Here is a 26,772-nt window from a genome sequence, read left to right on the forward strand (position 1 = left end):
GCTAGGGCAAACGTCATTTCCGCGCGCGGGGGCCGGGCCAGGGTTGAGCCTCACTGCGGGCTCCGGCGTCCCTGCGAGTACCTACGGTCCCAGAATGAGCGAGGCGGACGGGCTGCGGCAGCGCCGGCCTTTGCGGCCTCAGGTTGTCACGGACGACGGTCCGGCACCAGAGGCCAAGGGCGGCAGGTAGGGCGGCAGGCAGCCCAGTGGCTGCGCCGGAGTCCCGGAGTGTCCGTAGCCTGTCCCGACCCACGCGGACTTCTCTGAGGGGTGACAGTCCCCGGCCTGTCCCTCCTCCCTCACCTGGTCCTCTGTGTGGGGTGATAGTCCTCGGCCGTCCTCCCTTCCCCCCTGGTCCTCTGTGTGGAGTAATAGTCCCTGGCCCGTCCCTGCCCCCGCACCCGGTCCTCTGTGGTGTGACAGTCCTCAGTCCTCGAATTGCTTCTGTGCCCCATGCTGTGTGGATGTTTCCCAGTCTCTGCGGAGGGCAGAAGGTCATGTAGGCGGATTCTGGGGACCCAACCTGTCAGGTTTCCCCAGGGGGACAGGTGGGGAGGGGAACTGGTTTTTGACACCTGATAAGTGTCTAAGTTTTGGTCTTTGCTTCCTCTCCAGTCCTCGAGAATTTAATTATGCTGTGTTTTGATGTTAAAAACCTAAGCATGATTCCTAAAGAATTTTGGATACTTAAAACTTAACTTTTCATTTTTGTGTCCTTGTTCATAATTTGAATTTGTAGGGCAAAGAGGTCCCACAGACCAACGCCAAGTTTTGGAATTAACTTATATTTTGATCGAAGTAGAAAAAGTATCTAGTGGTCATCTAGAGTGTCCCAAAGGGTGCGGTACTTACTGAGCAAGTAGGGGGTTTGCCCCGATGTGCTGAATTGTTTCGGTAATGATTATGAGAGGGCTGAGGGAGATTGATGGCTCACAGCAGTGCTGGGCTCTGGAAAGTCTAAGTTTGGAGGTTTTGTGGCAGTCACTGTTGACTCCCTGGGCTGTGGAAAGTTCAGGACATGAAGCCGTCGTCCTGACTGTTGGTTGACTGGTGATGAATTTTCATTTCCAAGGTTTTTCAGGGCTGTAGCTGGGCAAACCAGGGGAAGCTGTCACCCTGCTTACTGTAGATACTGTCAGTTAATCTCCACTGGAAACTGATGTGTCCTTTAGAATGAGCATATGTGCTGGCTATGTTTTATGACAGAAACCTGAAAACAGGCACTTTGGCCTGAAAAAGGAGAAAGCAACCAGCAGCAGAGTGGGGCAGTGTATTGAAACTTGGGTGCAGAATATCCAGGTGAGGCACTTGTAAGAGGCCCGAGGGCAGATTTAATTAAATTGTTTTTTCGAGTGCTCTGTGGGGATTTTTTCCTTAATGACAGTGAAAATTAGATGCTCCAAAGTCATCTTGACACCTGATCTTTTCTGGTATGCATTTTCCATTTGTGTTTATTTAAGATATTTTCTTGACTTCTTATCTGTGTACCCAGTTCTTATTTTCCTATATGTTTTTTACCCTTTCTTTTATTTGTCAGTCCCTTTCCTGTGTGTTTGTAATGGTTTCTTTCAAAGAGAGTTCTCACTCACCTTCCTACTGTTAATATTATTTTAATATTATAGCTGTTTTATTTATTTTTGTCTGTTATTCTTCTGTATTTTTCATTTTTCTGTGGTAATATCTAGTAGCTTAATTAATTATCTTTTTGATTACTCTAAAGGTCGTGACTTCAGCTACCCTTGGAACCCTGTGTATGGAGGATGGAGTACAGAAATCTGAAGGAAACAGAAAGAGAAAAGTGTTGGAGAAAACTAGAGGTCCTGAACAGGGCAAAAGGAACCTTGCAAGACATATTATTAAACTAGGAGACTAGAAGAAAGACAATGAGTTTGGGTAGTAAGAGGACACCTAGTGATACTTTACTAGGTCTCATGGCTGTTGGTGTGAAAGGTGGCATTTGCTATATTTTACTGAGGAGGTCACTGAGGAATGAGGAATAGTGTTAATAGAGAAATTTAAGTGAATAAGGAAGGGTGGAATTAGCAACTGGACAGTGATTGAGAAACAAAAGTTAGGAATTGTGCTTTGGTGATAAGATTTTGTCTTAAAGCTCTCAAATGTCTGTATTTGAGTGATAAGGGGCATTTGCTATTCATTCAGTGTGGAGCATAAGCAATTTAACATACTAGTGCAAAGGTACCATTATTTGGCAACAGTTTTCCCAAATGTGTTGAAGACTTTATTGAAAGTATAGCCTTGCGCTGTGTTCCTGTTGGTAACACTAACTTCAGGAAGTAAACTGTTTAATGTCCCTGTGTAACTGTTTAGGAGTGAAGAATGAATATGTTGAAAATTAATGGTTGCTTTTTCAGTGAACTGTGGAAGACCAATTAAAAGTCTCTGCTAGTCTCTTCATTCTTCATTTTAAGACTGAAGTTAGGGAGGCAATGTAGAGGAGATGGAGCAGTAACAAAGAGGAGTCAGGAATCTGGAATTTTTATTTCCACTATTTTAAATGGCTTATCTTGTTTCTTAATTTCCTAAAATTTTTTCAAGGAAACATGGTAATTCTAAGAGAGCCAATTTAAGGAAATGTGGGAAATGTGCAAATTCAAGGTGCATTTGCTTAAAAAATTGGGACTTATTGTTCTTTAACTTTCTCAGTTTCCAGGGATTGCCTTGATCAGCAAGGTTTTGGTGCCCCATGGATTGGGGCTAACAGATTTTCCACAGAAATCACAGGAAGCTTTTGGTTTCCTGGAGTCTGTCCATCATGGCTTTAGTCTATGGGGCTCTGATGTTTGATGTGCAGCAGTTAGAGAATGTCCTTCAGGTTTGGCATGTGCAGTGACAGAGGGTGTTGTAAATTGTGACTGGGGCAGCAGCAATTGTCAGAATGTGTTGCATCACTGTGGTTGTGTTCTTGCCCTTGGAGACTGCAGGAAATTTCAAATGTCCTCCAGAGGGAAGCTGGTCTCCAGGCTTTTTCTTCAGAGATAGAGCAAACAAGTTGACTTCTCAGACTGCACCTGGGAGCAAGTCACCAGCCTTCCTGAATGTGTCTACACCATAAGTCGAGAGGATGTGGTGCCCGGTCAGTGAAAATGAATAGAGATAAGAGTAGCCGACTGGGGATAAAACTCAGTAGCATAGCACCTTCCCAGCAAGTGCTAGGCTGTGAGTTTGATTCCCGGTACAAAGAAAAACAAAAAAGAGTAGCATCTTTTATTTAACTTAAAATAATGTTGTGCACAGTCAGCAGGAAGCTGACAGAGAAAAGAGGGGGAAGTGTAGTGTAGTATAGTTGACTGTGTACGGGTATCGCAGAGAGGACGGCCTGCCAAAACATTAATGAACCTCATCCAGGCAAGGCTGCATGGGCACGGGAGCTGGGTTTTCTCATTTGTATCACAAGCTGGCTCCATTTTACATGGTGAGTAGCTTTCTGTCTGTCATTGTGGAGGCCAAGTTGGGCAGCACTGCTCAAATGGTTTTCTTTAGGCGTAAGCTGCTGTTTCTAAAAGTTGACCGTAGAGCTTCCAGTAGACACTGGATGATGATCATGTGGGGCAGGGAGTGAGATGGGCTTTCCCTGGGAGAGGACGTGGATAAGAGAGTGTCCGGTGCCTATCAGGAATGACAATGGAAAGAAAGTGTTCCGAGGCCCACTGTAGACACGCAGACCAGATGCTCTAGGCCTTGCTAAAGCATTTTCAGGTGATGCAGGGAAGCTACCTTTGACACTATTGCACTAGGTAGCTTCTTAGTCCCAGCAAAGAAGGGTGATGTGTGACACATATCATCTGTACTTGTGGCTGATTTTTAGCTGTACACGCTGTCACCTTCAGTCTTGGCTGGACCTTTTCCTTTTGACATAATTGAATCAGTTACCATTGTGTGAAGTGGCAGCCAGATACTTAAACAGAGTGTTGCAAACTCTGAATCAGATTTCCGTACTAAGCTTTTTAAAATACCAAATATGGGGTAGGGGTGTTCAGCAGTAGAGTCTGTGCTTAGCATGTGAGGCCCTGGGTTCCAGCCCCAGCCTAATGTAAGATGCAGTAGCCAAGGGAAGTTAATGTCAGTTAGGGACAGATGAAAAGAATGGTTAGGCAAGGAGAAAAACAAAGATGCCCTTTGACTAGACTGTCACTTTCTTGAATGATAGCCAAGCGGTGAAGGATTATAGTGGAGGGGTATGTGACCCTATCAGGTTCTCTTAAAGGACAGGAATCCAGCTTGGTCTTGTGCAGAAGGCCCTTGAAGTTAGTGCTCGAGACAGGCAGGCACTCTACTTCTCTTTGCGCCTTTGGATGTGTTCTCTTTTGGGGACTCTACTTGTAAAAGAACCACACTAACAAAAGCCTTTCTGCCACTGGTCCTCAGAGCCAGCTCTAGGACTCCTTGTGTGGGAGAGTTGTTCACTTTGTTTCTTTAGTTTTAGACATCTGCATGGAGAAGCAATTCATACACCACAAAACTCACCCATTTGTCCTTTCTGACTCTGTGGGTTTTAGTATCATCAAGGAATTTTGCAACAGTTACTACAGTCTAGCTTAGAACATTTGATCACTGGTAAATTTGAGGTGAAATTCACACAATGTACAGTGATACTGTTAGTAATGTTAAACTATGCAACTCAGTAATATTTGATGTATTCATAGTATTTGGCAACTACCAGCTTTCTCCAGTTTTAAAATGTTTTATCACCCCACTGAAATACCTTCTTCTGGTTAAGAAACTGTAACTGAGTGAAAGGAGCCGTTTCCTGCTCTCATGGATGGGAAGTCCTCTGTGGATGAGTGGAAAAATGAGTTTTGGGTTATACATGCAGCAGAGGGCTGGTCAGGTGGTACCGGTACCGGAACAGTGTGTTGATGCGTTCTACGGGGAGGTAAACCCGGGAGGCCTAATGTTGGGTGGGAGCACCCTGGCAGAAAAGGCTACACACTGTGTGCCCCTTCACATGAGTATCTGGCATAGGTACATTGCCACCTAGTCTCACAGCCTGACCCCAGCTGTTGGGCCAGATTCATCCCCCTCCCCTTGCTTTCAGTAGCAGCATTGCCAATGGCGACCACGGCCTGGAGTCAGAGCCAACCCTCCTGGTGCCTGCTGGTTCTGGCGTGGACCATGGACAGGCACCCGAGCCTCCCACTGCCACTTTGCTCATCTTTAAGTTGGAGAGTCACCACACTGCCAGGTTTCCATGGGAAGCCTGGCCTGTTTTTGCCATCTCATCGATCTTCTCTCATGGCCCTTGCTCCTTCCCTGCTATGGACCTCAGGTTGTATTCACCTGTCACTGGTCTCTATTTCATAGGCATTTTTGTGTTATTTGTACCCATACTGGTACAAATCTTTTTTATTAGAAGATGGTTGTAGGGCCCTGAGGTTTGGGGAAAGGACTGGAGGCAGGGGTTGACTTGACTTCTTTCTTGGCTGCCTACTTTCCTTCAGGAGGGCAGAGTCTCTTCCTGCTGGGTCTCCTGCATTTTGTTTGGATTTGGGTACCTAGACCACCTACTTTTCCTTCTAGCAGAAGGGATGAAGACTAATGGTTTTACAATTTACCTGGGGATGAGGGGATGGATTTAAAACCTTTAGAGCAAAAAGAAGGAAGTTACCCTATGGAGCAAAGTTTTGGAAGGTTACCAAAAGGAAAATTGACACACATGAGAATTCTCATGGCAAAGGGGAAATGTCAAAGGAACAAAAAGAGTGGTTAGCTCTGCCCCGACACCTGTCCTCTTGTGCAGGAGAAAGCAGCAGGAGGGGGACAAGGGCTGTACCTCCCACACTGGCTCAGAAACATCCTCTGCTCAGTGTCCCACCTCATCTTCTACAAGAGGGACACAACACTGCTGCCTGCCACTAGATCTCAAGGATGCATTTTTCTGTATGTTCCTGTGGTTTCTCTCCATATCCGGATGTCCCTAGTAACATGTTCCTGACATCCTGCTAAGCCCTCAACATAGTACCTTTTATGTCTACATATCTGTTCACAGCAAGTTAGGTGTAAGTGTCTCTGCAGAAGATGATATATGTCTTTCCTACCACATTCTTCCCTTCCTTCTGAGATCTCTGAGCAGAATCTTTTTTTTGTTTTTGAACCAGAGATTGAAATCACGACCTTGTGCTTGCCAGGTAGGCACTTATGCCGTTGAGCTAAATCCCTGGCCCGCTGAGCAGAATCTTTAACATCCATATTCCTGTTAGACTCTCCAAGGAAACCTAGGTCTTTATAGTCTTTCTCTACAAAAATTCTCTCATTCTTTTACCAATTCCAAAGCTGCTTACAAATTTTTAGGTATTTGTTACAGCTGCATCTTACTTCTAATGCTAGGAATTACTTAGAAAACTATTTATTTCCTGTGCTGCCATAACAAATTACTACACCTTTACCGATGTGAACAATACAAATTTGTTGTCTTAGACCCCTGTAGATCAAGGTCCTGGCAGGTCTCAGGGTCCCTTCATCAAGGTTCTGGGGTAGAGGACCTGTTTTGTGCTTCCTTCTGTTTGCAGAGCCCCCACTCTTCATTGTATTGTCTGAAAGCTGCTCCCTCCTTTCCTCTGTTTCCCTTTGTTGTTCAGGAGGGTAGGTTGCACTTTCTGCTCTGTTCAGCACATGGAGTGTCCCTGCTAGCCACCTGTTCCACAGTGGCAGCCCTTGGGCTTCTGCAGTGAGGAGGTTGCCTCAGTTCCTAGCTAGGTGCTGTGTGAGTTAACCTGGTACCTGGGCCTCCACTCTGCTGTCCCACTGGAGCAGAGATGAATGTGCTTAATGTAGAAGACGGTACTGTTAGAAATCTAAGCCCTGTCCTTAAACTAAGCCTGCTCTGTTAAGCATGAATTTTGAATTTTTTAAGTCAACATTTTTGTTTTTTGATAGAAAAGCGTTACCTTAGACATGCTGCAGCAGTCCACAGAGCCCTCACTGAGATGATGTCACTGAAACTTCAGTGTTCAGGTTTAATTGCAGTTTTGGCACTTTGCAATAAATAAGTGGGTTTTGGGTTGCAGTTTGGGCCTTTGGTCTCTAAAAGCTTTACCATCACTGCCTTAGATGCTCGTGATTTTATTTGTTTTAAATTAATCTTAATGTAAAGTGGTAAATTGGAGTGCAGTGTATGTAAGCAAATAATGATTTATGAGGTTCATTTAGTAGCAAGCTAATGTTCTCACTTATTTAGCAGGTGAGAAATCATGTATGTGAGGATTGATTCAGAAATATTTAAGGCATTCCTGGTCATTTGTCTAAAAATTTTACACAAGTTTCCCAAGCAGCTTTTAGATCTTTCCAGGTTTCAGGACTGATGGCTTAGAGTTTTAATTTTGTAGATTCTATGTAGTTACTGTGTTGTCTGTCAAACTTTTCCCACCAAGTACAAGAGCTGGAATTTCCTTCCTAAAAATGGGATCTGTGAAATGACAGGAATGGAGGGCTCAGGGAATTGTGCATTATGGAACCTTTTTTTCCTGTTACTTTTTATGTTCTTTGAGTTTGCTTTCTTTAAAACTGCTACAGTAGGAGGTTCAAGATCTGGAAACAACTGACCAGAGTGTCCCACACAGCAAAAAATTAAAAAAAAAAAAAGTACAGTCATGTTTGGCACTCCTGGCAAATGGTGCTAAAGTTCAATTAGAAGTCACCAAGGACTCTTCTGATTACCTTTGTGTGCTTTATTTCTGGCAGCTCCTTTAGTGGCAGAGTCTTCCGAATGACCTTCTTGGTGCTGGCTGCATCCCTTATCCTGCCCCTGCTTGGTGCCATGAAGCTACTGGAGTCCCCCATCGACCCTCAACCTCTCAGGTGAGCTCCCCACAGTCTTCGTTCCCCAGGAGGGGATGTATGTAAGGCTGAAGTAGTTTTCAGAGAAAGGAGACTGAATCAGCCGACCTAGTAGGCCGAGGGGAAGTTACGGGAGAGGGTGCTGTGGTTTCCTTGGTAGTTTACATTGTTTACTCAGAGTGTATGGGTATATGTCTCTGTCATTGTTGAGAAAAGCTTACAAACCAAGGACAGAAATCAAAATAAGAGAAACTTACAAGAATAGAGTTAACCTTAATTTTATGAAATGATAAAAGCACACATAAATTAAGGCTAGATTTGAGTTACCTTGTTTAAATTCTATAAGTAACTGGATTTTTACATTTTTTTTTTAGTACAAGTTTGTGATATGAATTAAACACATTCATTGTGGGGAGTTGGTTCATGATTGTCACATCCTAGCCCTTTCCTCAGTTCCCTCCTCTTTCTGTTCACACCATCTCAGTCCTGTCTTGCCTGGAGGAGATAACTAACTCACTCCTGTTCTGTAGCCCTTTGCCCTTCTGCTTCTGTGTCCCTGGGCCTGCTTGGCTGCCTGGCTTTTCCCAGGTGGGTAATAGCGGGTGACAGTGACTGCTTCCCTCCCCATTTCCACTCTGCAGCCTGGTGTTCCCACCAACTCTTGCTGTGGGATCTTGTCCGCTGGACAGGTTCCCCTCATGTTATGTCAGGAAGCAGGGCCACCTACATGGGGTATTTGGCCAAGCAGTGAGGACTTGATTTTTTTTTTGAAAATCTGCAATTAGTACTTTTTTTTTTCCTAAGTTACCTTTACTGCGTAGGGATCTAGGAGTATGTCCTCCATTGTCACCTGGAAAAAGGGGCCCTTGATATGTAGTCTTGTTAGTGATTGTAGTGGTGCAGGGTCATGCTACTACCAATGTTGGGACCTCAGAGCAGGGATTGGATAGAGTTGTACATTCTGGTCAGTGGGGTCCTAGCTCTCTGTGGGAGCACCCGTGGGGTGAACCTGACTAGAATGTACTGTGAATGGGCTAGGCAGCAGGCAGACAATAAAGGTGGGCTTTCTGAGTGAGCACAGTGAACGGGGGGCTCAGAACCTGGGGCTGGAGAGGAGGGTGTCAGGACTTCCTGGGTGGTGGTCGTGTGTTGGGCATTGTGGGAAAGAAGCTTAGAAAAGAGGCTGCTGGCCCTGGCTGTCCACTGTGGAAGGCAGAGGGCTCGTGCTGGCACAGTGATGACCCAGGGTCCCGGGGACACAGTTGACTGCACAGGAGATGGGATCAGCTTGGCAGAGCTACATCCTTTGTCCCTGGCTTGGGACAGGAGGCTGCCATTGCCTCCCATTGCTGGCCTAGGAGTGGTGGTAGCCTTGGAATGGCCCTGTCTGGACCTTGTGAGCTCCCCTAGGTGCCTCCTGCTCAGGTCAGGCCCCACGTCTCACCCTGAGGTCCCCTGTAGCCCAGTCCTGGTGTGATTTATGGGCTTCTCTTAGCTTCTGACGACCCTGATGGTGGGCCGCTGGTTTTCATACATCATCTTTTGAGCTTCACAGTTTCATACTGATAGTCCATGGTTCCTGTGTACTGTGACAGCTTTCAGCTGCCAGCAGCACTCTTCCCATTGGGCTCCAAAGTTACAGTGACAAAATTTCTTCTCTGAAATGTTTCAGTATGTCCTTGACCTTATATTTTACATTAATTGATAAACATGACTTAGAAATGACTATAAGCACCCATGTTCTGCTCTTCTCTGTGAGGAAGCTAGTCCTTGTCTGAGTGCTCATGGGTGGAGGCTGGGTGGTGCTGCTGACACAGTGTCCCTGGATGGTATTCCGCAGGACAGTGTCCTGGACATGCACACTTATGCATGACAGGCTTTTCACTTCTGCATTTGACAGAATTAGGGAGGGAAGATTGGCTCTGGATGCTGGTTAGGCAGAACCTGAACTCGACAGCATCCTTGCTGAGTTGGCAGGACCTCTGGCTTTAAGCAGAGTCTTCCAGCTGGGCACAGTGGCATACACCTGTAATCCCAGATGCTCAGGGACTGAGGCAGGAGAAGCACAAGTTCAAGGCCAGCCTGGGAAACTTAGTGAGACCTCCCTGCAAAGAATGAAAATGGCTAGGTATGTAGTTCAGTGATAAAGTATCCAGTGTTCCATCTCCAGCAACACAGACATGCACACAGCCCAGTGGTCTAATGGGGATGGGGGCTGCTAAGCCCTGCCCCTACTGCTGTCCTTTGTGGATGCCCCTGCTGCTGAGCAGGTGACTGCCAAAGCCCTGACATTAGCCACGTTAATGCTTTTAAAATTATTTGGTAGTGTGACCTTTTCGGTCACACTACCTTGAACAGTTTTTTATTTTGCCTTTTATATCTGGAAGTTAAGGCTTATGCTCTTATTGGGATGTCCTCTGGTTAGCTCAGAGCAGGGAGTTGTGGGTATAATCCATCCATCTTCCTGTGTGTTGTTGTGGACCCCTCCGGACAACTGCATTGTTTCACAGTTTCAAAGAACCTCCTTTGCTGCTTGGTGTCCTACAACCAAATACAAAGTTGCGGCATGCGGAAAGGCTGTTCGAGAATCAGCTCATTGGGCCGGAGTCCATAGCAAATATAGGGGGTAAGTGAACCAGGGCTGCAAGAGGGGCATGGGGTGGGATGGGTTCTGGGTAGGTGGCCCAGCATGAGTGGCCTCCAGCTGCTCTCCTGTCTGCCTGATGTTTTGGTGCTAGATAGAAACTTTGAGTTTGTCTCTAGAGGCGTTTTACTGCACTTAGAGTGCTGGGAAGGGGACAGGCAGAGTACAGATGTGACCCCTGGGAAGGTAGGTGGTGGATGGACAAGTGTGTTTCTTGGGCTTCACCTGAAGCTGGGAATGAGTGGCTCTCCATGTTTGAAGTCCATTTGTGTGGTGTTTGCCCTCCTCCCCAGCCTGCCAGCTCAAGTTGGGTCTCTTGCCCCTTTGACAAGGCATTTGCTATTAAAATGAGCATTAGGCACAGTTGGTGAGAGAATGAATAGACTAACTGGTGTGAGAATTTCTGAGCAGCATCTTTGAAAATGCTGCTGGGATTCCTATTGGGGCCGCAAGTGTGTGTTCTGCTTGCTGCTGGGCTTTAGTCCTTTATTTCTCATCCTGCCCCAGGCTTCTGTGGCCTCTGCTTGTTGACACAGGACCCACAGCCTGGTCCAGTGCTGCAGCTGTTGGTTTGATTTTCAGCTGACAAAGTCAAAGTTATTGCAAGAAAAACAGTTACTTTGTGATAAAGTTCATATATTTTAAAAAAGACATTGACATTTCTATAAGTAAATTTTACTTTTTTTGGTGAAAAATGAAACACTGCAGTTTAAAACTAGAACCTGTAAATGGAGAAGCTCAAGCCAGTGGCCTCACCTCTCAAGAAGATCCCGAGTCCTGCTTTGCCTTTTTTCCTCACAAAGGAGATGGCTGCCCATTGGGGGCCTCTCTGAGTGCTCATGCAGCTGCAGTTTGGGAGTAACCAGTCTCCTGGGGGTACTTGCCAGTCACTGACAGTGCAGGAGAATAATCTTCAAGTAACACACTTCATCTTTTTTTGAGTGGAGTTTGTTTTTAAGAGCAGTTTTAGGCTCATAGCAAAATTAAGCAGAAAGTACAGTCATGTTTTAAAAGGAAAATTGATTTTTTAATCATCAGGAATGTGTGTTTGGTGCAATTGATGAACCCACTTTGATACTGTATTCCCAGAGTCTGTAATTTATATCAGGACTCATATTTAGAGTTGGGCACTATGTGGGTTTGGACAGATGTGCAGTGACATTTGTCCATCAGTACAGTCCTGCAGAGTGTTTGTTCCACCCTGTCCTGGTCACCTCTCCTTTACCTATTATCCTTAGCAGCTGCTTGTTGCTGCACTGTCCTGTGCTGTGGGGATGGGGAGAAGTTGTCTTCTCAGTGCCTCTTTCATGCAGTGATATGTATTTCAGGTCCCTCCATGTTTCCATGGCTTGGTAGAAGATTTCTGTAAAACAGTGAAGCTAGTCTGTTGACTAGATGTATCATATTTTGTTTATCTATTCATCTACTAATGGATGTCTGCTTGTTCCAAGTCTTGGTGATTAGGAATAAGGCTGCTGGAAACGTGTGCAGTTTGTTTTTGGTATGAACTGTCATAGTCACTTTCCTTGTTGCTAGGAGAAAATACCTGACAACCAAAATTTAAAGGAAAGGTTTGTTTTGGCTCAGTTTGAGAGATTCCAGTCTATAATCTGCAGGTTCCAAGGCAGGAAGACATGGCAGAAAGGGAACAGTGGAGGAAAAGCTGCCAACAGGAAGGCGAGAGCCAAAGAAGGACCTGGGAGGAAGACGGACCCTTCTAGGCCACAGCCCCAGTGACTGCCTCTTCCAGTCAGACCTCACCTCCTAGCTGGAAGCAAGCTATTAACCCCATAATCCAGTGCACCTCTGAGCACACGAGGCTTTGGGGGACATTTAGATCTAAAATAACAGAACTTGAGTTTTTCATTTTACTTGAGTAAATATACCAATGGATAAACTATAAGGGAAGAGCGAGTTTGGTTTTACAGAATAACTGCAGACTGCTTTCCAGAGTAGCTGTCCCACCTGCATTCCATTAGGAGGCAGTGGGAGCCCTGAGGTGATCAGTGTGCTTGCCAGGCTCTGCTGCTCATGTCAGATGCTGGCCTTTCTCATGAGCTGGTTGTGGTATCTTGGTGTTTTCGTCTGCATTTCCCTGGTAACAGATACTGAGCCTCTCTTTTGTTGCTCTCTCCAGGTCTTAATAAAGTGTTTGTTCAAGTCCTCCATACTCTTTTGTAACAGTTTCTCAGTGATGAGTTTTAAGAGTTCATGGTATATTTTGGATAACATTGCTCTAACAGATGTGTTTTTTACAAATAGTTTTTATTGTCTGTGGTTTGTCTTATTCTCTTGACAGCCTGTGTCTTGGTTACTTTTTTCTTTGTTGAGACAAAATACCTGATGCCCAAAATGAAGCAAGGAAAGGTTTATTTAGCTTACAGTTTTTGGAGGTTTCAGTCCATATGCAGCTGGCTGCAAGGCAGGATGGCTGACTGAGGGCAGCTGTTCATGGGGGCCACAAGCAATAAGAGTGAAAAGGGCAAAAAAGGGGAGCTAAGCGCATCTCCTTTCCTCCTTTACACTGTATGCTGGCCCATCTCTGGGCGGGTGCAGCACTCACACCACCAGTTCCAGTGTCAAACAACAAATCAGTCACAAACACTGGATTCAGCTGCCTCCATGGCTACATGAGGTTTTAGGGGACATTTAAACAAACCATAGTAGTCTCTTTTATGGAGTAGATGGTTTTGATTTTAATGAAGTCTAGCTTGTCAATTATTTCTTATGAATCTTACCTATATCTTAAAGATCATCATCATACTCAAGGTAATTTAGATTTTCTCCTCTTTTTTTTATCTCCTTGGAATTTTTATTAGTTTTGCATTTTACATAGAGGTCTGTGATCCACTTTGAGTCGGTCCATTTTTGTGAAGGGCATAAGTCTGGATAAGTTTTTGTACACATCCCATTGTTTTAGCACTAAGTTTGGGAAATGCTGTTTATTTTCTCCATTTTACTGACTTTGTTCCTTTGTAGGTCGACTGTTTAGGAGCATCAGTTTCAGAGCTGTTTATTCTGTCTGCTGGCCTGGCTGCCTGTCCTTCTGTTGGTAGCAGGCTGTGTTGACTACTAGTGTAGCTTTATGGTGAGTCTTGAAGCTGGGCATCATCAGTCAGGGGAATTCATTCTTCTCTGTATTATGTTGACTCTTTGGGGGTTTTTTGCTTCTTTGTATAAACTTGAGGGCCAGTTTGTTGATATGCACAAAGTAACTTGCTGGAATTTTGATTGAGATTGCATTCAGTCTAGATCAATTTGGAAAGAGTTTACATCTGGATAATATTGAATCATTTTACCCATTTATCCAGTTCTTTGGTTTCCTTTATCATAATTCATAGTTTTCTTCATGACGAACTTGTAAATTTTGTTTTATTTATACCCAAGTGTATTGTTTTGAGTGCTAGTATAAGGGATGTTTTTAATTTCAATTTCTACTTATTCATTGCTAATATATAGAAATGTAATTGTGATTGACTTTTGTATTACATACAAATATACTGTGACCTTGTTACAACTGCGAATTACTTCTAGTTGTTTTGCTTGATTCTTTTAGGTTTTCTACCTAGATAGTAGGTCATCTCTAAACAAAGACAGTTTTATTTCTTAATTAGCATACCTGTTATTTGCTTTCTATTGAATCACCTGAGACCTCTGAAATGGTATGAAAATGAGTCATGAGGGGATGGGCTTTCCCATTCCTAATCTCAGTAGGAGAAATTTGAGTCCATTAGCTGTTGTCTGTGGATGATCTTTAGCAAGCTGAGGAAGCTCCTGCCATTCCCAGCTTTTGAGGATTCTCTTTTCCCTCAGGATGGAGGTTGTATTTTGTCAAATACCTTTTCTGAATCTGTTGACACAGTCATGAGATTTTTCTTTTAGTCTGTTAATGTGATAGAGTATATTAATTACCTCTTGAAGATCGAACCATCTTTGCATACTAGGGATAAATCCCACTTGGTTGTGATGTATGAGTCTTCCTATATGCCACTGGTTTGACTGGCTAATACTTGTTGAGAGTTTTTGCGTCTGTCTTCATGAGAAATATTGTTCTATAGTTTTCTTATATTTTTGGTTTTGGTACTGGGGTAATATTGGCTTCATGGAATGAATTAGGAAGTGTTCTGATTGCTTCTGTCTTCTGAAAGAAATTTTAGAGAATTGGTTATTATTCTTAAATTTTGGTAGAATTCATGTGTGAATCCCTCCAAACCTGATGCATTTGGTCTTGAAAGATTGTTAATTATTCCATTTCTTTAGTAGATACAGGTCAATTTATATCTATGTAGTTTTGGCATTCAAGGAATTGGTTCATTTCATCAAATTTAGGTACAGCGTTGTTCATTGTATTCCTTTATTATCCTTTTATGATCCATGGGATCTTTAGAGATAGCCACATTTTCATTTCTGATGTTAGTACTTTTTGTTTTCTCTCTATTTCTTTGCCCACCTAGGCATTTGTGTTATTTGATCTTTTTAAAGAACCAGCTTTTGATTTTATTGATTTTTAAAAATTGATTTCTTATTTTCAATTTCATTGATATCTGCCTTAATTTTTAAAAAAAATCTTGTCATCTGTTTTATTTTAGATGTAATTTGATCTTTTCTTCTAGTTACCTAAATTGGAAACTTGGATTACTGATTTTAAATATTTTAAATTTTATAATATGCCTATGCAGTGCTCTAAATTTTTTTCTTTTTTTATTTAAAGAGAAAGAAACAAAAAGAAAAACACATGGAGATAAAAAAGGGTAGAAATAATACAGAATTACAGAAAAACAAATGGTAAGAAATCACCAGTTGATAAGTTACATATTGTCATCTTAGAACTAGCTGTTCAGGTTACAATATTAAAGTATGTAAAATGACATTCAAATAGTGACACTGCCAACAGTTCTGCTCAATGATCTAACAAAAACTTAGTAATATGGTTATCAGTCCTACACACTTGTTTTATATCTCAAAGAGGGTAAGATTAAACTAATCAAAACAGAACAAAACAGTTTAAAAAAAAACAATTTAAAGAAATACAGATTTCAAAGCAAGTCCACTGGAGATCTTCACTGTGTATCTAATTGTCTCTAGTTTCTTGCAAATAGTTGTCCCCATCTTAACACACATTAAATACATACTGCATATTATAGAACTAATCAGATCATTACAGGATGATGAAGGCTTTTTAGGTCTTCAAATCTGACATTAGGAAAGACAATAATAACTACTATTGCATTTCTCATTCTCTTCATAGTAGCTGTCCTTATCTTTACATATGCTGAATATTGAACTTAAGAGACTAGACTAATATCAATCTGATCAGTTAATAATAATATTGCTAGACTTTATATCATAATGCTACAAAATTAGCAGTGGGTTTCTTAGTGTCTCTTCTTCTTCAGAGTATCTGTTCATTACATATTGCATTATATAATCTGTTCCCATAAATAGTTTTTTAAAAGAATCTTTTCATGCGTGAATTTCTACATGTATATCTATCTTCTCTGTATTATGGGGGAAAACAAATCATAACAAGACAGCAAAACAAATTCCTAGAAAAACATGCAGTGAAAAAGACACATAAGACCACAATATTAGATGATCTACTGTAATTACTATGCTTTCTCTTGTTATTTTCCATAGTCTTGTCCACATCTTTGGGCTTAATATAGTTGAACATAGTATTACCTAGCTATTTTTATAATAGCACAACTTTGAAAACATTGTAGGACTTGAGAGCTTGTTAATAATACTTGTATGGGTGTCTTTTACATCATGTCATCTTCAGAGTAGTTGCCTCTACTTTTAGGGTTGATACCAAATTCAAATAAAATCAGCCAAGGCAAAACTGCGGTCTTATGAATTGGATTCAAATAAGATCAGTCATAGTAAGACAATATAAGTAGTACAGGATTTCAGCTCAAGTTAATAGGAAATTAAGGATAGTTACCATGATATAACCTGCTATGTTTGGGTCAGATGTCTGTGACCTCAAATCCAATATGAGTGGACAGACCAGAACAAATTAAATTCAAACTAAACAGGGCGATAAGACTACTGTGACTTTTAAATCCTGATACACTATTAACAATGACCTCTGCCTTTTTTTGTAGTATATCAAAGCTATCTATACTAAAGCCTATAGCTTACCGTCTCTGCCTCATTGTCTGCTACTCCACTTTACTGCTATAATTTGTCCACCTTACTCCCTCTTTCCACTGTCTACCCCGTTCATTGAGGCCTCTCTGCCACTGTTGCTGGAATGCTGGTATCCCTTCTCTTTCTCTGGAATGTCCTTCACTCTCTGTAGGGTTGGGTTGGTGGCCATGAACTCTCACAGTTCCTCCTTGTCTTGGAAGCATCTTATTTCTCCATTAATTTTGAGAGAGAGTTTTGATGGGTATATGAGTCTTGGTTGCATATTATTTTCTTTCAGGACTTGGGATATTTCTCCCCATTCCCTTCTTGATTTAAGAGATAAATGTGTTGATAAGTCTGTTGTTATTTCAATAATTTTCCCGTTGTAGGTAATCTGCTTTTTTTCTCTGGCTGCTTTTAATACTCTGTTCTTTTGGTGGATTTCCGGAATCTTGATTATTATATGTCTGGGTGTAGATCTGTTTTGGTTGTAGGTAGCTGGTGTTCTGTATGCCTCTTTTATCTGGATATCATTTCTTTTTGCTATACATGGGAAATTTTGCTTTAATATATCTGTGAATATTCTTTGTATTTCATTTTTGGTTGCTCCTGCTTCCTCACTCACATTCTTTATTTTTAAGTTATGTATCCTTTTGTCATCTTCTAGCCTTTAATTTTTGGTTCCTTGTTATTTTTAAGAGGTCTTTTCTTTCACGATCATATATGTTAAATCTCTTTTTCAAGTTTCAAAAGGCTGACTTTAGTTTCTGTCAAGGCATTTTGCTAGTGTTCAATGGAGTTTTTAGTTTCCTGGTAATCTCTTTGGATCTGTTTCATGTATTCTAAGTTATGTTTAAACTCTTCTTCAGAAGTATCTCTTTCTTTTCTGATTTCCTCAGTTCTTCCATCTGTGTTCTCTTGGGCGGGGCTTGTCATTTCTTTAATTAATCTCTTTATATCTTGCCTCGCTTGGATCAGGAGTACTACTTTAAATTCATCTATGAGGTCATGGAGGTATTTTTTTATTTTGGCTGATGCTGTGTCCAGTATTGGATGGTTACTGTGCTTGTTCTCTTCAGTGTTTACTTCTCCTGGACTTATTTTCTCATGTTGGGCAGCTGGAGATTTTTTTAAATTTCTATCTCTTGTCATGTTTCTGGTTTCTTTCAGACTAGAGTGTTCTGGGGGTCTCTGGCCCTCTCTGTATTGCTTAGGGCCTTTCAGAAGTGCATTGACTTGAGTTTTTGCTGTCCTCCCCAATTTGCTGTTATCTGGGGTAGGCAGGGATGCAGGGACGGTGCAGGCTAGCCTCCAGCCTCTGTGCCAGTCAATCTGCAAATTAGGCTGCACTTTGTGGGTGTCACAGAATCGTGACTATTTTGTATCTGCTTATTGGGTCCCAACCAGAGGCTTGGTTCTGCCCCAGCAGGTCCTGCCAGTTCTCTCTGTGCCAGAAGCAGCTGGCTAATGTCACCGTGGCACAGGGCTCTGCCTAAATCCCAGTTGTCCTTTTCCAGACCTCTCTGTGCCAGGAGCAACTATGTAATGTCCCCGTGGCTGCGGGTCTGCCCAATTCCATGTTCCACTAGTGGAACATGTTCTACCAGTTGAACATGTTCCACTAGTTCTATGTCGCTGACTCCGATATGGCACCGGGCTCTGCCCACTTTCAAGATGTCCTCCACCAGACCTCTCTACGCCAGGGGCGACTGTCTGATGTCACTGAGCCGCACACTCTGCCCAACTCCAAGATGTCTTCCACCAGACTCTCTGTGTTACTGATGTCAGTGTGGTGGCGGGCTCTGCCTAATTTCAAAATGTCTTCCAGCCAGCCAGAGTGGCCGGGGGACCCAGTCCCCAGTACTCACTAGGACTCAGTGCAGGTCTTCCTCTTGAGTCTACTGCACACTATGCTGCTTGCCTTCACTGCTTTCCTGACACAGCGTGGAACGGTCAGAAAACTGCACAGTGCCCGGCTTTGGAACTCTGGAGCTTCTCACAATCTCCTCTGGCGCAGCAGGGCAGCCCTGGCTGCTTCGCGGGGTCCCGGGTCTCAATTTCCAGCAGTCACCCAAAGCCAATACAGCTTTTCCTCTTGGGTCCACTGGTCAGTTTGCTGCATTAAAGGCGCGGGATTTGCAGACTCCCATTATCAGCCATCACAGTATCAGCACGACCTTAAATCCTCCAGCCGTGCTCTGTGAGTTGGTGGGAGTTTCTCGCCTCCTTTCTCACGCGTCTCCAGCAGCTGGAGTGTTAATCATGGAAAGGACTGGACTGGCGGTGGGGATGAGGGCAGCTGTTGCAGCTGCCACCGGCCGAGGCGCAGCACCGCCCACTCCACCCGCCCAGGTCCTCTAAATTTTTCTTCAAGTACTGCTTTTGCTGCATCCCTAAAACTTTGGTAAATTATTTTCATTCAGCTCAAAATATTTTAATTTCTCATGAGATTTCTTTTTTGACCTATATGTTATTTAGGAGCATATAGTTTAATTGCTAAGAATTTTGGGATTTTCTAGCTATCCTTCTCGCTACTGTCGTTACTCATTTCTAGTTTAATTCCAGTGTGGTCTGAGAACAGACATTATGTGACTTATGATTTTTAAAATTTGTTGAGTGTGTCTTATATTCCAGAATGTGGTCAGGATTGGTGAATGTCACATGTGAATCTGAGGGGAATGGGCACAGTTGGTCTCTGTCTCTGCCAAGAGTTGGCTGTGGGACGCCAGAGGTGTGAGTCTCTTGCATTAAATGGTCTGGTGTTTCCTCAGAGTTCTTATGTCCTCCTTTCTATGCTAAATCATCTCTCAATCACCTACAGTGCCCGAGACAATGGAAATACAATGTAAGTACTGTTGTGTTTCAGGAATGATGATAAAAAATGATTCGTGTTCAGTTAAAAAAATGCACTTGACTGTGACTGGTTGAGTTCTCAGCTGTGTCTCTGTGGGCATGAAAGCCACTGTTGCTGATGTCAGCTGCACTGGTGACTGGTGGAGGTGCCATCAGACTCAGCCTTACCTTACTGACTGCCTGTCCGTGCATTTCTGGAAGAAGGGTGCTGAAGATGCCAGTCTTCTCTGTCACAGTAGATTTCATTTCTCTTTGCAGTTTTATCAGTGTTTGTCTCACCTACTTTGATGCTGTGTTGGGAGGCTCATCACGTTTATGATTACTGGGTCTCCTAGGAGAACTGATTCCTTTATCTTTATCTGCTGTTCTTCCACCTCTCACCACTTCCCTGGCTTTGTAGTTGCTGTGACTGAAGTAGTGAGTGTCCAAGTGGTCGTGTTTCTGCATCCTTGTGCTACTCATTTGTATGTATCTCTGGGCTGAAGTGCGTGTCTTGTAAACAAGACAAAGCCAGGTCTTTGTTGTTGCTCCAGTCTCTTTCAGTTTAGACTGTTGATGCTTAAAGTGATTATTGATATTTTGGGTTAATATCTACCATAATGTCATTGTGTTCTGTTTCTGTTTTTGTCTTCTCTTTCTGTCTTTTATATTTTAAATTGAACACTTTTTGTGATACTGTTTTCTCTCTTCTTAGCATATCACTTCTGAATTTCTTGTTACATTTTGTAGTGTTTGCTTTAGAGTGCCATGTGCATTTAAAAGCTGTGGGATGAGTAGGGATTTGTTCATCAGGGCTGTCTGTGTTCCTTTGCTCTGTCTCTGTGTGTAGATTTAGTACTTGTGCTGCTTGTACATTGTGTTTTCATTTTGCCCCAGGACTCCTAGCAGAGCAGGGTCCTTGCTGGACCCTGTCATGAGGTGGGCATGATTGCGCCAAGTACTGAGCGCCATCCTGGATCACGGGGATGGAGGAGGGAGGCCTGGCTGCTCGGTTCACTGACTCACATGTGACACACCAAGGCTCTGGTTCACGCTGGCTGGCTGGCCTCTTAATATTCTGTGACATCCTTTCCCTTAACCTCCAAAATGCCATCCTACTCTGCTGAGAAGGTGGTGTGGTCGTATTTTCTAGCTCAGCCCTGGATGACCTTTCCCTTTTTTGCTTGCTTTATAAACAGATGTGATGTTCACTGGTACAGCTGACGGCCGGGTCCTAAAACTTGAAAATGGTGAAGTAGAGACTGTCGCCCGGTTTGGCTCAGGCGCATGCAGTAAGTTGGGACTGTTGCTCAGAAGTGTATCCAAGGTGAAACTGCCCTTCCTGAAAGGCAGTTTTACCTGTGGAGAAAATGCTGGGCATCTGTTGGAGGGGCATGCTCAGAGTCACCAATAGTTCTGTGTTGGACATGTGGTCTCTGGGCCCTGTGTGTTACTTTTTGGGGCCCTGCCCCTTCCCTGGTCCACTGGACCTGAAGTCATTTTTGGGGTCACTTCAGAGGTTGATGGGTGTTGTGGTAGTGCTGGTAAAACAGCAGGTGGTTTTGTCATTTTCAGGTGCTTACATGTAATTCCTACAGGAGCATCTCAGGAGTTCAGCAGTGTCATTCAAAATCTAAACACCCTTACATCAGTTAGAGTTTGGAAACCTAGAGTAGAACTTCACTGTTTATAAACTGAGAGCCCATGACTTCTTACTAGTTATTTCTATTTTTACGTATATTTTATGTTAGACTTTCTCTTTGTGGTGAAAGGACTGGACCGTAGGCCTTGTGCCTGCCAGGCAAGGACTGTACCACTGAGCTGAACCCCAGTCCTGTATGTCATTTATACAGCAATTTATTTTCATACAAGTGTTACATTTTCAATGTGAGGTGGACACAACACAAAATGACATAAGCGAATGAAAAGCAAAGTAAAATTCACCATAGACCTGCTCAGGTCTAATTGTTACTGACATCTAGGGAGCAGCTTTTTAGGCACCCATGCTATAGTTTCATAGGCAGGCTTACACTCTGGTTGGATTCTCAGTTTGCCCTGTTTCACTGAATGTGGATACTAGGCAGCCACAGTAAACCCCACAGAGCCCACAGTGAATTCTCTGCAGTGAGCATACCAGTATCCCACAGTTTGGTGTTAACATCCTGCCCCTGCTGTGTACAGCCCCAAGTATGTCCTGTAAGGGGTAAGGCACTGGACTCTGTGGCAAGTACAGCAGCTTCTGTAGCCCCCAGCACTTGTATGCTTCTTCCTAGAGACCCGTGACGACGAGCCTGCTTGTGGGAGACCCCTGGGCATCCGTGTGGGACCCAACGGCACTCTATTCGTGGCTGATGCGTACAAGGGGCTGTTCGAAGTCAACCCCCAGAAACGTAGGTCACAGGGACTGGTTTTCAGATCTTCCACACATGTATGGGTGACTCAATAGGATTCCTTAGAGTTGCTGAGGACCTACTTAGGTTTCCCACTCATCAAGCCTTGGGGTCCCTGTTTCTGTAGGCTCTCCTCTGACCTCCCAGACAATTGAATTTTAGTCTTTAGGTCTCAGAAGGACTTGCTGTAAGGGTGTTAGAACTCCTTTCTAGCTCTCTCTTTATTTTTCCATCTCTGTCTGCTGCTGTTCCCTTTTTCTTTTTATCTTTCAACTGTTCTTCCTTCTCCCTGTCTGTCCCCTGACTGGGTGTCCTGTCATTATGACTAGGGTTGCAGCTTTCTCAGTGCAGGTTCGTGCCGAGAGCCCCATGGTGGTCTCTTAGGCACCTGTCCTTGGGTACCCATCCATCTGTGGGCACCTGTCCTTGGAAGCCAGTCTTTTTCTTTCTGTTTCTCTTTCTCATTTCAGGGCAAGTGAAGTTGCTGCTGTCCTCTGAGATGCCCATTGAGGGAAGGAAGATGTCCTTTGTGAACGATCTTACCATCACTCGTGATGGGCGGAAGATTTACTTCACGGATTCCAGCAGCAAGTGGCAGAGACGAGACTTCCTGCTGCTGGTTATGGAAGGCACCGATGATGGGCGGTAAGTGTGCACTCGTCCTTCCCCAGCCAGTGCCCAGCGGTAACTCCACAGACCGACAGCCACTGGAGTTGTGATGTGTTCCTCAGTGTAGCCCTCGGCCCCTGAGAAGGGTCTTGATGGGTTTGGAACTGGTAAGAGAGCAGGCACCCTCACTTCCTCTTTAAGGAAATAAAACAGCACTGGCTTGTATTTCATGGGGGGTATAAACAGACAGGTAGACCATTAGAGAGCCTGCAGCTGGAGTGCTGGCCTCCCGGGGCTGACCCAGCTCCAGGCCTGGCCCAGAGGGGAGCAGGGCTGGCTGCAAGCATACATACTTTCCCATGTATACCTACTTCCTAGCCTGCTGGAGTATGACACTGAGACCCAAGAGGTACGGGTGCTCCTGGACCAGCTGCAGTTTCCCAATGGGGTACAGTTATCTCCTGAGGAGGACTTTGTCCTGGTGGCTGAAACGACCATGGCAAGGATACGCAGGTGTGTGCAGTGTCCCCTGGTGCCTGGTGTTGTTGCAGGTGGAGACCAGGTGGGTAGGGTCTGGGGACCAGTGGGTGCCTTACGTGGTATCCTGCAGGTGGAAGCCACACTCCACAAGGGTGGGCTTCCTCCACTACTCTAGCCCCTTGAGAGTTGCATTGTCCAGGCTTTCAACTTAATGCTGGCATAGCCAGGTCTCCTTTCCCTACACTCTGGGCCTTGTTCCCTATCTGCTTGTCTTTGGGTGCTTTTGAGGGACACCCCTGCAGTGGTTCCATGCCTGTGCCTGAACTGGGACCTGTTGGCTGCTTGGCTGAAGCATCTTCTCTTGACTGGAACTGTGCTCATTGCCTGTGTGGAACTTTGCAGGGTCTATGTGTCGGGCTTGATGAAAGGTGGGGCTGATGTGTTCGTGGAGAATTTGCCCGGATTTCCTGACAATATCCGGCCTAGCAGCTCTGGGGGCTACTGGGTGGCCATGTCCGTCATCCGCCAGAACCCCGGGTTCTCCATGCTGGACTTCCTGTCGGACAAGCCCTGGATCAAAAAGATGATTTTCAAGGTAACTAGAACTATAGCCCCAAATACAATGAAAATTTAATCTAGTAATAATCTTTTTTTACCTTTATACCCTGAAAAGTTTTACTCATAATCTTTGTAGTTGTGATGTCTACTTAACAATACTTTATTCTTCATCCTGAAATGTAAATTTAAATGTTTGACTCTCCATGCCCCCTGTTTTGCTTCTTGTTACTGTTTTTGAGAACCTTCTGTCACCTCTGCTTGTTGAGTTCTGAGGCCCCCACCCCATGGTCAGGATCAATAGATTCTGCCCTTGGCCCTCTGACACCCCTACTTCTATAAAAACACCACCTACCTGCCAGTAGCACCCACAGCCCCTTTAGCACCTCTCATCCATGGGCCCTAAGGCCTGTGCCATCTACCCTGCTGCAGGGACACCCTTGTCCCTAAGCTCTGAAGCCTCCTCTGGTCATTGTGGTCCTGGTCCCTTGCAACCTACCCTGCTCAACCTCAGGCATCCCTGGATGTGTTACTGAGGGCATCTTGGTGCAACCCTGCTGGCTGTGGGGCTGGGGCTGGTCCGGACCCAAGGTCAGGTGCACACACAGGGGTTGGTTCTGAGGCCCCTTGGTGTGAGGTTTGGTTTGGAGGTTCCAGGGCCAGGCCGAGAGTGGTGCTCTTGCCTCAGCGGCCGGTGCTGTCTGGATCCTGACTGGAGTCTGCAGCAGCTGAAGGGGTGTACAGTACTCAGTGCTGGCTGTGTAGGTAGAAGTTTCAGAGGCTTTTTTGGAGCAAGAGGATGGCTGCCATCTTTTGGGTAAGAGGAAGAGGCAGGGAGGAAGGCTGCGTGCCATGAGAGGCTCTGGAGTCCTGCAGATTGTCCTGTAGCCTGTCCCTGCTGGTGAGCCTTCTAGAGTTGTCCACATTTCCTGGACAGGGACACATGGCAGCCTTGGGATAGAGATCTGCTGTTCTCCACTCCTGTCATCCACCCCTGCATTGCAGCTTCCTGCCGGGTGCTCTCTGTAGCCGTCACCCCTTCCGTGTGGTTCCTGCCTCAGCCTTCTTTTTTCTTTTTTTTTGGTCTTTTTCATTTTTATTGGTACTGGGGATCGAACTCATGACTGCTTGCTTACAAGGCAGGCGCTTATGCCACTGAGCTAAATCCCCAGCCCTCCTCAGCCTTCTTGACAGCCCCATGGCCTGTGCCCATGTGAGGAGGCATCCCTGCATCAGAGTTAGCCTGTCCAAGGCTGTGTCACAAGGCACACTAAACTTTCCAGCTGTCTTTTGAGAGGAGCTCTCCTGATCTCCATCCTTTGCATCCTGCATGCCTAACATTCTTTCTTCCTTGCCAGGGGACTTGTTGATTCCCTGAAACTGCTGGCTTTGACCCCGCATTCTGCTGGGTCAAGGTCACCAGCAGCCTTGGCCTCGGTATTGTTACTCCACTGATGGGACTTGACCTTGGATGTTTAGCATGGCTATGCAGAGTTGTCCTGCCCATGTGTGGTTTTTTTTTTTTTTTTTTTTTGTCTTTTTCATTTTTACCGGTATCAGGGGTCGAACTCACGACCGCACACTTGCAAGGCAGGCACTTATGCCGCTGAGCTAAATCCCCAGCCCCCTGCCCATGTGTTTTTGTGGCTTGGTGTGTGAGTGCAGGCACCTGGAGCTGAGGGCTGTGGGGTGCCTGTGTGTGGCTTTCTCAGGTCAGTGGGCCTCTGTGCTTCTTCCCAGCTGCTGAGTCAGGAGACAGTGCTGAAGATCGTGCCGCGGTACAGCTTGGTTCTGGAGCTCAGTGACAGTGGTGCCTTCCGGAGGAGCCTGCACGACCCTGAAGGGCTGGTGGCCACCTACATCAGTGAGGTGCATGAGCATGACGGACACCTATACCTGGGCTCCTTCCGGTCGCCTTTTCTCTGCAGGCTCAGCCTGCAGTCAGTCTAGATCTGTGTGTGCCAGGGAGCCGGAGCAGCCATGGGTGCAGCTGTCCCAGCACCTGTGGGTCCTCAGAGGAGTGGATGGAAAGGTGGCTACAGCCTGACTGGACCATTCTCCTGGGAGTGACTTCCCTTTTAGGGGAAGATCATTCATAGAAAGCCATTTCCTTTTAAAAAGTAATGTCTCTAGGGACTGTCTTTCTCTAGGATGTGGGAAATTTGCACTATCCATGGAGCGCAGAGTTGATGGCCAGAGTCACTGATAAGCTGCCAGAGCTCACTGCTGCTCTGGCCTTGCCCTAAGGTTTCAGTATCCCTTTCTGAGGGGGACATGTACTTTCAGGGCAGCACAGAAGGGCCAGGGGGCACAGTGTGAGTTCGAGATACAGCCTGGGTGCCCCCCACTGTGTGTAGAGTCCTTCTAACCACACCAGATATTTGCAGACCTCAGTAGACGAGGTGAAAAGGACTGCAGATCTAGGGCTAGTGGGCCCATTTGGGTTCTTCTGAGTCTGACCCCGACTGCGAGTCCATCTGGGAATGCACTGCCTCTCCTTTGTTCTGTCCCTTGGGCCCCACGTAGGCAGTGCATGTGTGATGTCCTATCTTCCGCTAGTGTCACAACCCCAACTGCTGTGTATCTTGACAGGTCGACACACTGGTCTTAATTTGATAATAATAAACAGTTTTAACTTACTTTGCTTCTGATGGCATGGCCTGGGAGTTTCTTCTCTACTGTAATCGTTTCACAGTGAAGTTTCATCCCTCCACGTTGCTGGGAGTGCTGTCCTGGCCAGGGTGTTAGGGCTGTGCAGCAAAACTGAAGAACCCTGCAGTCCTGCCTCCATGCCAGGTCCCCATGGGTGAACTTGGGCTGGGTCCTGCAGCACCAGCTGCTTTTGTGGGGGCTTGGGAATGTTTTGGGGATGTCTCTGCGAGTGTTCGCAATAACTCAGTGGGGGTACCAGTTTGAGTAATGTTAGCGAAATTCAGAGATGTGAACATTTGTGGTAATGGAGCCATTAGCCTCATCTTTCGCCTACCCCAGCATGGTCACGCCTGTTTTGTGGGGTGACGGTTGGGTGGGGTGACCTTGCATCTTCTGTGTGTCACTCTTTGGATGGCATCATGTGGAATAAACTACCACAAGTAGAGGTGAGAACCCCACAGCCAGATAAGGCAACATTTCCTGCCTGGACGGCCGTTAGCATTGCTCATGGCCCACACAGAGGAAGTGCGGTGGCTTCCAGATAGCCTGGGCCTCACTGTGAGGTGATCAGGGTCTCTGAGCCCTGTGCCTGTGGCTAGCATCTTGGTTCTTCTGCGCTTACTTCTCACTGGTGAGAAGCTGGTGAGTCGTCTTCACAGTTTGCAGCAGAGGCATCTCAATTCT

At 45.0% G+C, this 26,772-nt stretch overlaps 1 protein-coding gene across 3 annotated transcripts; it reads left to right on the forward strand.

Moving 5' to 3' along the window:
• The first annotated feature begins 3 nt into the window (after window positions 1–3).
• Apmap (adipocyte plasma membrane associated protein) lies at window positions 4–26,075 on the forward strand. 3 transcript variants are annotated; one of them, XM_003476396.5, is made up of 9 exons: window positions 4–186; window positions 7,699–7,815; window positions 10,305–10,420; window positions 20,602–20,694; window positions 21,676–21,792; window positions 22,263–22,437; window positions 22,780–22,914; window positions 23,284–23,476; window positions 25,177–26,075. In XM_003476396.5, exons 1-9 carry the CDS (start codon window positions 95–97, stop codon window positions 25,384–25,386), a joined length of 1,248 nt encoding a protein of 415 aa, XP_003476444.1. In that variant the 5' UTR covers window positions 4–94; the 3' UTR covers window positions 25,387–26,075. The 3 variants fall into 3 exon arrangements, with proteins under 3 accessions (XP_003476444.1, XP_063104673.1, XP_013015172.1); XM_013159718.3 differs by lacking the exon at window positions 4–186 and adding an exon at window positions 2,649–3,094; XM_063248603.1 differs by lacking the exon at window positions 21,676–21,792.
• Window positions 26,076–26,772: the final 697 nt, after the last annotated feature.

This window comes from Cavia porcellus, unplaced genomic scaffold (assembly GCF_034190915.1).
Source record: "Cavia porcellus strain 051 isolate PalLab524CR breed Dunkin Hartley unplaced genomic scaffold, mCavPor4.1 scaffold_5, whole genome shotgun sequence".
Lineage (NCBI taxonomy): Eukaryota > Metazoa > Chordata > Mammalia > Rodentia > Caviidae > Cavia > Cavia porcellus.